The sequence below is a fragment of the Phyllopteryx taeniolatus genome, chromosome 6, assembly GCF_024500385.1.
Source record: "Phyllopteryx taeniolatus isolate TA_2022b chromosome 6, UOR_Ptae_1.2, whole genome shotgun sequence".
In the NCBI taxonomy this organism is placed as follows: Eukaryota; Metazoa; Chordata; class Actinopteri; order Syngnathiformes; family Syngnathidae; genus Phyllopteryx; species Phyllopteryx taeniolatus.
This window is the reverse complement of record NC_084507.1, coordinates 3,607,520-3,621,300: the sequence shown is the minus strand read 5'-3', so window position 1 is coordinate 3,621,300 and position 13,781 is coordinate 3,607,520. Positions and strand designations below refer to the sequence as shown.

Below are 13,781 nucleotides of genomic sequence, written 5' to 3'. Positions count from 1 at the left end.
CATACACATTATTGGGCGCAGGCATGGTAAAACATATGCTAGCTTAAAACATACGTTAGCATTCATGCCTGCTCGTGTATGTTTTAGCATGCATGAATGCTAACGTATGTTTTAAGCTAGCGTACGTTTTTAAAAAGGCAGCAGGAGCTAAACTGAGTTTGGTTGTACTTTATTGAAGTATTTAACAATGTAAACAGTGACTTCGGTTATACTTTATTGACGTATTTAACAATGTAAACAGTGACTTCGGTTATACTTTATTGACGTATTTAACAATGTACTCACGTTATTTTTTTTTTTTATCAATCCTCATCCACAAATCCATCAAAGTCCTCATCTTCTGTATCCGAAATGAAGAGCTGGGCAATTTCGCCATCAAACATGCCGGGTTCCCTCTCGTCATTGTCAGAGTCAGTCTCGTTGCCAGGGGGCTGTTCAGCAATGATGCCGGCTTTCGGACAACAGTCAAAGCAGATACCTTAGCCCAGGCATCCACTTGCGAACCATGGATTCGTTGATCTTGAATTCTCTCACGGCTGCTCGATTCCCATGTTCCTCCGCGTAACTGATAGCTTGCAGTTTAAACTATGCTTCGTAAGCGTGTCTCTTCTTAGGTACCATTTTCGGGGGTCCTTAGCCAATATATACCTACTGGGGACGTGCCTTTAGCGTCCTCTTTCACACGCACCCTTCCCCCTTTAACGTACGCATGCTGTCCTCAGTCACGTCCGCCTTTCCTCTATATAAGCAGCGTGTCGGTAGGAAATGCTCCCAGTCAGTCAAGCGGAGCGCTCATCAAAGTCACACAACAACATTTACAGATTTTGGAACTCGGTGCACACATAAGGCGCGCCGCATTATAAGGCGCACATCCATTTTGGAGAAAATTTAAGACTGTTAAGTGCGCCTTATGGTCGTGAAAATACGGTACTCTTGTAATATGGTTAAAAGGTAGAAGTCAAAATGTTTGTGGATGGGTTTGACCAAACTTGTGATTTGCCGATGTCATGAATTTTTTTTAGAATGTCCTGATGAGATTCATTTTAGGACCAACAAACTTTGTCTGTGCCAGTGAGGCCTAGTGTTGTGTGCATATCTGACAAGCCATTCCTATCTCATGGAACTATCTCATGAGAGAATTTCCATAAAGTGGCTCCAACTACTGGAGACAAATTCCCTGTGTGTTTTTTGGACATGCTTGGAAAATAAAGATTCTGATTTAACAAGCCTTTTGCAGACCTCTCTACAAGGCAGCCTAATATGCCAAAACCATGCAACCAGGTTGATTCTAAAGTATTTATTGTAAAAAATACATTGTACGCTGTGTTCATAAGATGTTGTATTAGTTGGGTCATGTTTTTGTTTTACGTTTTATAGCAGTGTGTAGTAGAGTTTAGCTCTCCTCTTCTGTGTTGCAGCTTCTCACAATGTCTATTCTCCCTCCTCAATATTAGCTGGACCATCCACGGAGCCATCTGTTGTTGAATCGAAAGACAGGAAGGCCAATGCTCACCTTATCCTGAAGCTGATGTGTGACAGTGTTGTTCTGAGGCCACATCTACGTGAACTACTCTCTGCCAAGTATAATTCTTTAGTAAAGTTTATACATCATAATATGCTTTTTATTTTTGTCTTTAACTGATTTTGAATACATTTTTACCTTTCATTCAATGGTTTTGCTTTCCTTTTAAAAGGGATGCACGTGGAATGACCCCATTCATGCTGGCAGTCAGTGGGAGAGCCTACCCGGCAGCCATCACAGTTTTGGAGGCAGCACAGAAAATGGCCAAAGGTCAGTTAATGTGTTGACTTCCTGCCTTGGCTTTGTTGTAATTTGAATAGATTTTATAAATACACAATTTGGTTCCAACTGCAGCTATTGAAATATACTGCAAACCTAGTTCTTATTTCTTATTAAATCTTCGTTCACTCATGAACCCCTCTGTGTGATGAACTGTCGTCTGTTTGCTCATTTTGCCTAGGGAGATCATTTGCATCACTGTATTCCACTGGGGAACTCTAACATATTATTTCCTCGGTACTGCTTCAATCTCCCACAGAGACTTTTCAGCATTTTGTCTGCTGTCATAGCAGTAGAATAACTACAGCTATTCTGTAAATTATGAGACTCGTGACCTATTTTGCTGCTCACTATATGTTGTAATGTTTCAATTCTCATACTTTTATTATGTTTTTTTGTTTGTTTTGTGTGCATGAATGTCTTAAATGCATAGTAGGTGACCCAGGCATTGCAGAGAAGGAGGATTCAGACTCTGTTTTCATGGAAATGATTTGTCCCCTGGGGACCAACCCTGACGATTCACCCCTTTATGTACTCTGTTGCAATGACACATGCAGTTTCACTTGGACTGGAGCTGAACACATTAATCAGGTCAGCCCTCACACTGAACCAATGGACAGGATCGCTGCAAATAATTGAATGACTTGAATGTTGAATAGAAGCTGTCTCTAACTCACACTTTGTATTAGGACATATTTGAGTGTCGGACATGCGGATTACTTGAGTCTCTTTGCTGCTGCACTGAGTGTGCAAGAGTGTGTCACAAAGGACACGACTGCAAGTTAGTATTGAGTATGGCTGTTTTTAGCCTTGTCCATATCTCATATGTTATGTTGCTCTAAATGAATCTCATCTTAATTCATACCACATGTTGGATAATAAAATTGTATTGCTGTTTTGCCAGGCTCAAGAGGACCTCTCCGACAGCATACTGTGACTGCTGGGAGAAATGCAAGTGTAAAACACTGATTGCTGGACAAAAGGCTGCACGCCTGGATTTGTTGTATAGGTTGCTTACGACGACTAACTTGGTTACAGCACCGAACAGCAGGTAAGTTATACATCCGCAATAAACTTGAATTACTCATACCTAGGCATGTCACGATATTTTTTTAAGATGATATATTTTCCCTAAAACTGTCACAATAAATATTTTTTTTAATGCGTCTGAAATCATAGTAAAAACGCCCACCCTTATTTTATTTTATTGCTTTTAAATCAGTATTGTTGTTGTTCTAATTTCCTTTCTTGTTTCTCTATTAAATTGTTTTTTTTTTTACTCTGTGATATGAATCCCATGGGTCTGAAATACAGAATAAAGAGCTGCAAGACTAGCCTGATTTATATGGAGTCTTCTATTCCGATTATAATCAGTTTAAAAGGCCGAACCAAATGAAACTGCTCCATATAAACACGTCATTCGGAATAAACAGTCCAAATTCGAATGGAATTTCATTGTTTCACAGGGGTGGGATATTCCTTTTTCCTAACTGATCAAAGTACATTTTTGCCATGTATACTGTCATTCAGAAGAGTCGGGAAATGTTCTTTCTGCACATGATTCGTCTTGACGTAGATGAGCGGTGACGTCATCGTTTACGCATGGTGTCAATATGGCTGCTCCCGACTGAGATCTTGTTTTTAACAAATTATAAGTTCTTTTCATCACGTGATTATTTTATTTATTTAAATGTATAAAAACAATCCCAACTACTGTGCTGAATAGATGATCGACCTCCATCTTGATAACTGACGTGACATTCATGACGAAGTGCACATCATGTATGCTCCCGAGCGGAATAGATCACGTCACTTGTAAACAGTTCACCAGAGATCTTCACATGGAATGATTTCAATCGGAATGACAAAAAAGTCTGTGTCAACCCGGCTACTGTGTGGTTGGTCCGCTGAAGAAGAGCCCTTCACCTGTTAATCAAATGTACGTTGACGTTCGCTGTAGTCAACGACTGGCTGGATAACTTGTGCCACTAAGGTTTTGCTTAATAAACAGTTAACGTTCCCGTGTTTGTGTTAGCTGAGGACTGAAACACAGTACAACTCTGATAGGCGCTGATGTTTTAAAAAACGACATCACCGCCATGGAGCCAGCTGTTTAGCTCCTTAACTTGTTAGCTCGCGGCAGGGCAAGTGAATATAACAGACGGTTAACTTTCCCTTAAGTGTCTCTGTTGTGTGAATCTACGCACTGCACATGGAGCAAGGCTGTGGAGTATTGAACCGAGCCAAGACCGGCAAGAGTGTACTGGTCCGCCAGCGTTCCATGAGCCCACAAGCAGCTAATGACACAGCTGTCCCACTCTGGCGGCTCACTGCGTGGTCCACACGCCGGGTCACCACAACTACGACAATTTATCGAGTCCGGAAAAAGTTGCTTGTCCATTTTAGTTATCAAATAGTAAGTCGATAGAGTAATTATCGTGACAGGCCTACTCATACCTGTACTACTTATTTATTTTCTAATGTAAAAGTTCTGCTTGGCATGGAAAGAGGATTGTCAATGCAAGATACGTTTCTGATTCATGTTATTTCCATCTCTAGGGGCGAGCATATACTACTGTTCCTTGTGCAAACTGTTGCCAGGCAGAGTGTTGAACACTGTCAGTACAGGCCACCACGCATCAGAGAGGACAGAAATCGCAAGGCTGCAAGTGCAGATGGTAGGTTTGCCTTAAGCTCATGTTTTACTTAAGTCTCCTTATGCCGATGCTGTATGAAAATGTCTCCTTGTCTCCATTTGAGATTCTGATATGCCAGATCATGACCTAGAGCCCCCTCGCTTTGCTCAACTGGCTCTGGAGAGGGTTCTGCAGGACTGGAATGCCCTCAAGTCTATGATCATGTTTGGTTCTCAAGAGAATAAAGATCCGTAAGTAACAAAACTATTTACTTCCAGCAATATACAGACCCTTTCCAAAAAATTTGAATATCATGGAAAAGTTTTATTTCCATAATTCCATTCAAAAAGTTAAACTTTCATAGATTATAGAATCAGGCCCCACAATTTAAACAATTTCAATTATTTTTGTTTATTTTTACATAATTTGCGCTTCCAGCTCATACAACCCACAAAATTAGGAAGTACAAAAATTTTAATACTGTGAAGTAATCACCATTTACTTCTCAGTTTTTGTAGAAAAAAAGAAATTAGGGTCACATTAAATCAATCAAAATATGGTACTTTCAAAACGATATGTTAATCTTCAATACTTGGTTGGGAATCACTGCCTCGATACGACGTGGCATTCCCTGGGAGTTATGGAAGCCCAGATTTCCTTGATGCTTTGGTGTCACTTCATATTTGTTTTTAGGTTTTGTGCCCCTCATTTTCCTCTTGATAATAACTCATAGATTCTCAATGGGGTTTAGATCTGGTGAGTTGGCTGGCCAGTCAAGCACTGTGATGGCATGTGCATCAAATGTTTTGGTGCTTCTGGCGGTATGGGCAGTGGCCAGGTCCTGCTGAAAGATGAAATCTGCAGCTCCTCAGCAGAAGGAATCATGAGGTCCTCTAAAACATTCTGGTAGACTGTTGCGGTGACCTTGAATTTAAGAAAGCAGTTTACCAACACCTACACTGGACATTCCACCCCAAATCGTGACTGACTTGCTATTTTCACACTGGACCTCAAGCAGTTTGGGTTCTGTTCTTCACCAGTCTTCCTCCAAACCCTTGGACATTGATTCCTTAATGAAAGTCACACTTTCATCAGAAAAGAGGACCTTGGACCACTGGCCAACAGTCCAGTCCTTCTTCTCCTTGGCCCAGTTGAGACGCTTCCTACATTGGCTCAGAAGTGGCTTGACCCGAGGAACGTGGTGTTTTTTGAAGCTGTGACTCCCGCCACATTCCACTCTATCTGGATCTTGAATCCTCTCTGTTTGATGATAAGCTGAAGCCCGTGGTCATCTCTTTTGTATGTCCATCTTCTCCTGCCAGATTTTGTCCTTCCATTGATATGCTTGGACACAGCACTCTGTGAACAGCCAGCCTCCTTAGCTATTAACTTTTGTGGCTTACCCATCCTATGGAGGGTATTAATGATGGTCTTCTGGCCAGTTGTCAAGTCTGCAGTCTTCCCCATATTGGACCCAACTGAGACAATTGAACCAAACTGAAGCAATTTAATGACACCTGGGGATACCTGTGCAGGTGTTTTGAGTTTAGGAGGCGATTAGTGTGTGACACTAAGTTTAAAACATTTATGGCTTGCAAAAATTTGGCTGATTTCTTCACAGTATTGAAATCTTTTGAATTCCTGATTTTGTGGGTTTTATGAGCTGGAAGCCCAAATTATGTAAAAATAAACAATATACTTGAAAATGTTTAAATTGTGGGCCCTGAATCTATAATCTATGAAAGTGTTTTTTAATTATTATTTAATGGAATTATGGAATTAAATAAACCTTTCCATGATATACATTTTTTTTGGCAAGGGTCTGTATTCAGAAAAAAATTATTGAACCATATAGATACAGTGGGTACGGAATGTTTTCAGACCCCCTTAAAACTTTGTCACTCTTTGTTATATTGCAGCCATTTGCATAGTGTGGGCAGCTGAGAAGATCTTCGGAACCTCTTTTGTCATCTAATTTATGTCTTATTTGCCTTGGTTCTCTGACCACACACGTCACCTGACCTTAGATATTTGCACATTCAATTAATACTTTTTATACTGTATATACTATAGTTTATTTAGTTTTTATATTTTTATTATTTGTACTTGTAGCACCGCGGGCCCTTGAGTACCGTAGTTTAAATTCTCTACGTGTTACGCATATTGAAGAATTGACAATTAAAGTACCTTGTACCACAATTTTGGTTGCCATGATTAAATGAGCCGTGTCGTTGGCGATTTATTATTATTATTATTATTTTTTTTTTTTTTTAAACATTCAAAATGTGGGCACTGCGGCATATTCAAAGTGCTTCATTTTAAGCATTTTCCACAACCTAGTCAGCCACCAGGGGGCGCACGCATAGTTAAGGCTTCATTAAGCTCCGATACTGGGCTCTGGTGCCAACTTCGAAATAAAAGCCTAAAATGGCATTGATGTCCAGTGTAGTAATATACAAAGCTTTTATTTTGAAGTTGGCCCTCTGAGGACAATTGGGGGAGAGGCGGGGTGTCATGGTAAGACACTATTAACAATCATTGTAATGGCTGCCTTGACTTCAACTTTTCAGCAGGCCTGACTGCAATGAAAAAAACGCCGGGAGTAAATAGAGAGGGAAATCACAACTGCTTTGTTCTTTGCAATTTGTGACCATGCATGACTGACCAATGGTCAAGCAGAACAATGAAGATGTACCGTCCTAGACAAGTCTGTGCTTGCAGCCTAATGTTATTGCCTTTTATGGATTAACTCTATTTGCTTCCATTAAGTAATAGCACATTTATTCAGTTAGCCCTCACTAAAGTAGAATTTTTTTTTTGGGGCGACAATTTTTTTTTTTAAGTAGTGCGCAATAAAAATAAAGATTTTTCCCTAACATGAGGAATAATCGCGATTGATAATTATGCTTCCAATAGTGATAAAAAATAATCTGTATTATTATTTTGGCCATATTCGTTGAGCCCTGCAACCAGTGAAAAGCATCCATTCTACTTCCTGATAGGCTGCTAAGCAACTACTTCCAAATATGGGCAAGCTTGCACCGAAACACTGTCGTCCATGTGTCCTGCCCCGTGGTGAACGCCATGAGCAGTGTGAAAAGGCCATTTGACTGTGATTCCATGTCGGCTTGCATGTGTGCGGGGTTCTACGACGTGATGCGCCAGCACAGATGTTTTTGGCCAGTGAAAACGCCAATTGTAGAAATGGCAAACCAAATTGAAGACAGAGAGAAAGAGTTGATCGAATTATGGCGTGCACAGGCTTGTTTATATTAACTGTATTGTCAAGAATTACTGAGAGTAACGAAAAACCACACTTGTCGCAATTTTTTTGTTACAGCCAATTTGATATCAGTAGGTGTGTGACTAATTTGTTTGCGATTGTCGAGTTCAGTCGTGTCACGGCTTCACATTCTTATCCTCCTGTGAGAGTAACTGTATTACCATGCACAGACTTATTTTGTCACTTTCTCATTTTTTTTGTTAGTCTTAGTGCCAGCAGCAGAATTGCCCACCTCCTTCCTGAAGAACAGGTCTATTTGAATCAGCAGAGTGGCACGATTCGCCTTGATTGTTTTACCCACTGCCTCATTGTCAAGTGTGCTCCCGACATCACTGTAAGTCCACTCAGCACCATGCTTTATTCACAATGCTCCTGCTGTATTGTGAAACCAAGAATCTATTATTATATATCAGGTAGGGCTGCACGATAATATTGAGCATTGTCATCGCAATGTTCTTATGGGCAATCGTCCCTGCGATCTTGGTGTACTTAATATCCAGTGAATCAATTGTAATCTAAAGAAGACAAGCAGAGGGACCTGTTTGGACATTTAAATAAGATTAGTGCAATGTTTCGGTAAATTATGACCCTTGAAAAAACATGCGGAGCAGTCCAGACTGTTAAATACTGATCACCTTGTATGATAACTATGAATGAGGACACGGAAAACAGTGTACACCAACTGCGTTTCCTGTATCGCTCTTCAGAATGAAACTAATGTGCGTCGCAACAGTTTACATTTGGGGAGACAGGGAAGGGTGGAGAGCTAGCTCAGAAGAGACATAGTTCAGGTGTACACAACAATTTGTGTCATTTAAATTAATGCACTCAAATATCAGGGATCTCGTTTCATGTGCGTCCCACATCCGAGATGCATGGTTTAATACCCGCCGTGTGTGTGTGTGTGTGTGTGTGTGTTGGTGAAGAACTTCCACACACAGTGAATCAGAGGCATAGTTGGGTGGGTTATCGTTCCCTACAATGGACTCAATAAATTTTCATTGTTGTGGTAACAACTGCCGCACCGCTCATGACGCAGCAAGCCGAACGGCGTTTGCTCAGTAGATGCACACAACTGTGACGAAGGGAAAGTTAATGCTTTATTATGTTCGTGAGTCAACAAGCTAGTGAGCTAAAAAGCTCACTTGACTGCGGCGACATCGTTAAGATGTTGGCACTCTGAGTTTGTGTGTGTGCCCCCCACATAACACACACACATATGGGAAAGATAACTGTTGATAAACCATAACCACAGCCGCGCACGTTATCAATATTTAGGCAGTAGTTGACTTCAGCGAACTTAATTTTCAGCATTATTTGATTGATGGCGTCACATCACAGTCCAGCAGCTCGAGGGCGGGCCTTATTTTACATTTTATTTATCCTTTATTTATTTAACCTTGTAAAAGCTTATTGAGAGATATCTTTTTTAAAAGCCAAGCGGCAGCAGAAATTATACAGTACATAACATTCATAAAAAAAAAAAAATAATTAAAAAAACTATTAAAATGTATGCCATCGGATTTAAAATCAGTGACAAAGCCTAAATGCTTTAGAGTACATGGTGTTTTTTTATTAATTCAAATTTGGCAGGCTTTAAGACATTGTTGGGCCTCTTTAGTGGGTTAATGACTATACCTATGTGTCAAATGTTTGTTTAATAATTTTAATGTTTTGCTCTTTTTTTTTTTGGGATATACAGTGCATCCGGAAAGTAATGACACATACATGCAAATCAGTCAGGCGTTTTGAACTGAAAATAGGCCATTTACGCGAATCGTATAGAGCCGATTAGGTTTTTTGGGGGGAGGGGTCGCTTTCGTCATAGGCTGTTTCGTAGTCCTGGAACACTGGCAGCTATATCCATTCACCATCCACACGCAGATGTAATTGTGAATATTACTCCGCGGCGGACTAATATGCGAGTGCATTGGCCTGAGGTTCCGCCTGTGTGGTCGAGACCTGCTTTGGATAGGTCAGTTGACGAGACCAGAAAAAACATGTCGCTCGCTAATTTTATTTATTGCTTAACTATTTTGTGCGCGAGACTACGACTTCGACTTCCGCATTGGGCGCTGTTTGCGCCCATCCAATTTAAGCGTTAGTGACGTTTAAGTCTAGTTCACCAATCAAACGACACAAGAAAGTCACATGACCTCACACATTTTCTATTGGGTTTCCTGAGCATACGTAATAACACGAGATAAGACAGCCCGGCTGATTGTCGTGCCTTCGTGGCGGCCATTTTGGGAAGGTCGTCGTTACCATGAAGGCAACAGCACGCTACTCTTGTTTACATTTAGATGAACAAAAACAACAGCTTACATTTATTGTTGTATTTGTCTGGCACTGTCTGCTCAAACGTGGATATTTCAACTCACTTGTAACTTTAGAAAACACCATGCAGTAAGTTGCAGGTCTTGTAGTTTTGACTGTGCAGACACACACACAGCAACATCAGAATTTGCACATTCACATTTTATTTTGTAATTTTTTTATTGATGTTTATGCTGTGGTTAAAAAAATTAATAAATCAGAAGTTACTATTTACTCAGTACTTGAGTAATTATTTCAGTGTGTACTTTTTACTCTTAAGTAATTTTTTGGAGGGCTACTTTTTACTTGTCACATTATTGTCAAGTAACAGTACTCTTGAGTACAATATTTGGCTACTCAACCCACCTCTAGAGCGGACATCCTCTATTGCTACTCTTACGTTTAAGCAACAGAGAACACTTTTGAGACATAAAGACATTGAGAAAAACAGTCACTGAGCAATAAAGGGTTGCTACTTATCTGGTAATGCCGGTACAATTTTATTTATTTATTTATTGACAATTTCAAAAATACAAATTATTGTACTTAATATTTTCCTGGAGGATGCATTTGGAATTAGCCTTTGAAGTTGGTAATAGTGGAAAAATGAAGTGAAGCAGACAATGATTTTAGTCAATTATTTTCCAGAATGAAAGTGCTTAAAGAGCTGGATGATATTCATGTGGCACAGCTTGACGCAGGCAGCAGGTGGAGATGGGCCTGGGTGAAGTTGAAGGCCAGAACAAAAAAGCAAAGAAATGAGGCAAATTAAATTTTAATCTTAAATTTGTACATCAACATGTACAAACATTTAGCGGTGTAAATAAGTTTTTCTGCGTGAAGATTTTTTATTTTTATTTTTTGGCATTCACGCCAAAGAGTTCAATCTTTGTCTCATCAGGCCAGAGAATTTTCTTTCTCATGGTCTGAGAGTCCTTCAGGTGCCTTTTGGCAAACTCCAGGTGGGCTGCCATGTGCCTTTTACTAAGGAGTGGCTTCCCTCTGGCCACTCTACCGTACAGCCCTGATTGGTGGAGTGCTGCAGAGATGGTTGTGCTTCTGGAAGGTTCTCCTCTCTCCACAGAGGACTGCTGGAGCTCTGACAAGAGTGACCATCAGGTTCTTGGTCACCTCCCTAAGGCCCTTCTCCCTCGATTGCCGTTTAGCCGGGCGCCCAGCTCTCGGAAGAGTCTTGGTGGTTTGGAACTTGTTCCATTTACGAATGATGGAGGCCACTGTGCTTATTGGAACCTTCAAAGCAGCATACATTTTTCTGTACCCTTCTCCAGATTTGTGCCTCGAGACAGTCCTGTCTCGGAGGTCTACAGACAATCCCGTTGACTTCATGCTTGGTTTGTGCCCTGACGTGCACTGTCACCTGTGGGACCTTATAGGGACAAGTGTGTGCCTTTGCAAATCATGTCCAGTCAACTGAATTTACCACAGGTGGACTCCAATTAAACTGTAGGAAGCGCTAAAGGATGGTCAGTGGAAACATGATGCACCTGAGCTCAATTTTGAGCTTTGTGGCAAATGCTGTGAATACTTATGTACATGTGATTTTTTTTTACTTTTAATAAATTTGCAAAACTTTAAAAAATAAAATAAAATAAATTTCATAATTAATTGGGTGTTGTGTAGAATTTTGAAGGGGGAAAATGAATTTATTCGATTTTGGAATCAGGCTGTAACATAAAATGTGAAAACAGTGAAGCGCTGTGAATACTTTCCGGACGCACTGTAGGTAAGATATTTATTGTTCTACATTACAATGCCAATGTTCAATGTTCTTTAGAATTGAAAGTTATTTTTTCTTAAACTTGATGTAGCTGAGTTATGTGCTATATCATCATTATATCAGTGGCATAAAAAAAAAAAAAACACATCAACAATATACTATCGTTTATTGTGATAGTTTTTGGGAACGTATATTGTCCTAAAAAATTGCTATCGTGGCAGGCGGAAACAGAATATATTGAGAGAGCAATGGATAACACGAAAATATTGTACAAATTGTAGAAATTCAAATCTACAATATAGCGGAACCACTAAGCAACAACTGTCATATAGGGTGGATTACTGTATCTGTACTTCATGACGATAAATTGCAGGGACTCACATAGTCTCAAGTGTAAAATGATCTATGAATATGAATGCATACTATGTTAAAACATGTTGAAAGAACAGATTGATTTTTATATAATTATTTCAACTTCTTGTCTGGACTGTTACTCAATGCTCCAGTGCATTTAAATACTGGTAGACTTTATACAAATGACTGTTTTGCATAATTTATTTTCCACTGAAACTACTATAAGCTGTCCAAACAAATTAGGTAGGTTTAAAAAAAAAAAATAATAATAATAATAATGAATTAAATTACATTTTTCTCCAATATCGTGCAGCCTTACTAAGAGGTCATTCAACTGATAAACCGCTGTTATTCATTGTCTTATCCCTCTGTCAGTTCATAGACACTTTACTTGGTACACTGGTGAAGGAGCTGCAGAACAAGTACACTCCTGGCCGAAGAGAGGAGGCAGTCAACGTTACGAGGAGATTTCTACGCTCTGTATCCAGAGTATTTGTAATCCTCAGTGTGGAGATGGCCTCATCCAAGAAGAAAAAGTAAGACTTCCACATACAAGTGAAGGGGGGGAAAAACACAAGGTTTTTTACCTTATTATATAGGTAGTTTTAGTTAAGCTTGTTAATGCATTGTCAGTCTGATTTTTCCGAGTCCAATTCTTTCTTCCTTACAGCAACTTCATCCCCCAACCCATAGGCAAATGCCGTCGTGTTTTCCAAGCTCTTTTACCCTACGCTGTAGAGGAGCTCTGTAATGTGGCAGAGTCTCTAATCGTTCCTGTGCGAATGGGCATCGCAAGACCTACAGCCCCATTTACTTTGGCTAGTACAAGTATTGATGCCGTCCAGGGCAGTGAGGAGCTCTTCTCTGTTGAACCACTTCCTCCAAGACCTTCACCCGATCAATCTAGCAAGTGTGTTGATTTTTATTTTATTTTTTCCCCCAATGTTTCCTGTTTTTATCTGTGACCTACAAATTATGATAATACCACAAAATTATCTTATTTTATTTTATTTTCCATTTTTTTCAGCTCCAATCAGACTACTGCTTCCTATATCATTAGGAATCCCCAACCCCGGCACAGCAACCAGTCTCAGCCTGTCAGAAGCAGAGATGAGGAACAGGATGACATTGTTTCAGCAGATGTGGAAGAGGTGGGAGTTTTTAAACATATGGCCACAGTTAACAGACCATGCAATTATTTTTCACTCCACATTGAGTCCTCAGGACTCAGAACGGTTTGAATGTTTTACTTTGAATGATAGTCTCTGGAGAGTTGTTTCTTCCCTCCGTGTTGGATTTACAATGTTCCCAATGATTTTACGTGTTCCTTTTCCTAAAAAGTTAATGCAATTAACAATGAATTATATTTTTTTAATCACCAATTATATTAGCAATCCATAGTTATGGGGATTTTATTGAATATAAACACAATGATGACAGCAGTATTCCCCCCCCCCCCCAAATGAACTCAAAAGCGTCCAGTCATTGACATCGTCGCTCGTTCTCCTCTTTTGTGGCATAAAGTTACCCCTCGTCGTACTCTGTCTTTTTTTCAAAAGGTATACAGTTTCACACAATCACATTCACAACACTTGAAACTCACACTTGATCTCTGCTGAGCAATGTTTTGATCACAAACACGTCTATGTTAGC

The 13,781-nt window shown here is 39.9% G+C and overlaps 1 protein-coding gene across 1 annotated transcript in view; it reads left to right on the top strand.

The window, feature by feature from the left end:
* Nucleotides 1–13,781, top strand: part of ubr5 (ubiquitin protein ligase E3 component n-recognin 5) — a 145,404-nt gene that overhangs the window by 98,554 nt on the left and 33,069 nt on the right. The window contains exons 25-35 of the mRNA XM_061777803.1: nt 1,455–1,581; nt 1,695–1,792; nt 2,238–2,392; nt 2,491–2,582; nt 2,706–2,852; nt 4,361–4,479; nt 4,562–4,688; nt 7,925–8,054; nt 12,504–12,664; nt 12,799–13,038; nt 13,156–13,279. Coding sequence (XP_061633787.1) covers nt 1,455–1,581; nt 1,695–1,792; nt 2,238–2,392; nt 2,491–2,582; nt 2,706–2,852; nt 4,361–4,479; nt 4,562–4,688; nt 7,925–8,054; nt 12,504–12,664; nt 12,799–13,038; nt 13,156–13,279 — 1,520 coding nt within the window. The remainder of the gene's footprint in view (nt 1–1,454; nt 1,582–1,694; nt 1,793–2,237; nt 2,393–2,490; nt 2,583–2,705; nt 2,853–4,360; nt 4,480–4,561; nt 4,689–7,924; nt 8,055–12,503; nt 12,665–12,798; nt 13,039–13,155; nt 13,280–13,781) is intronic.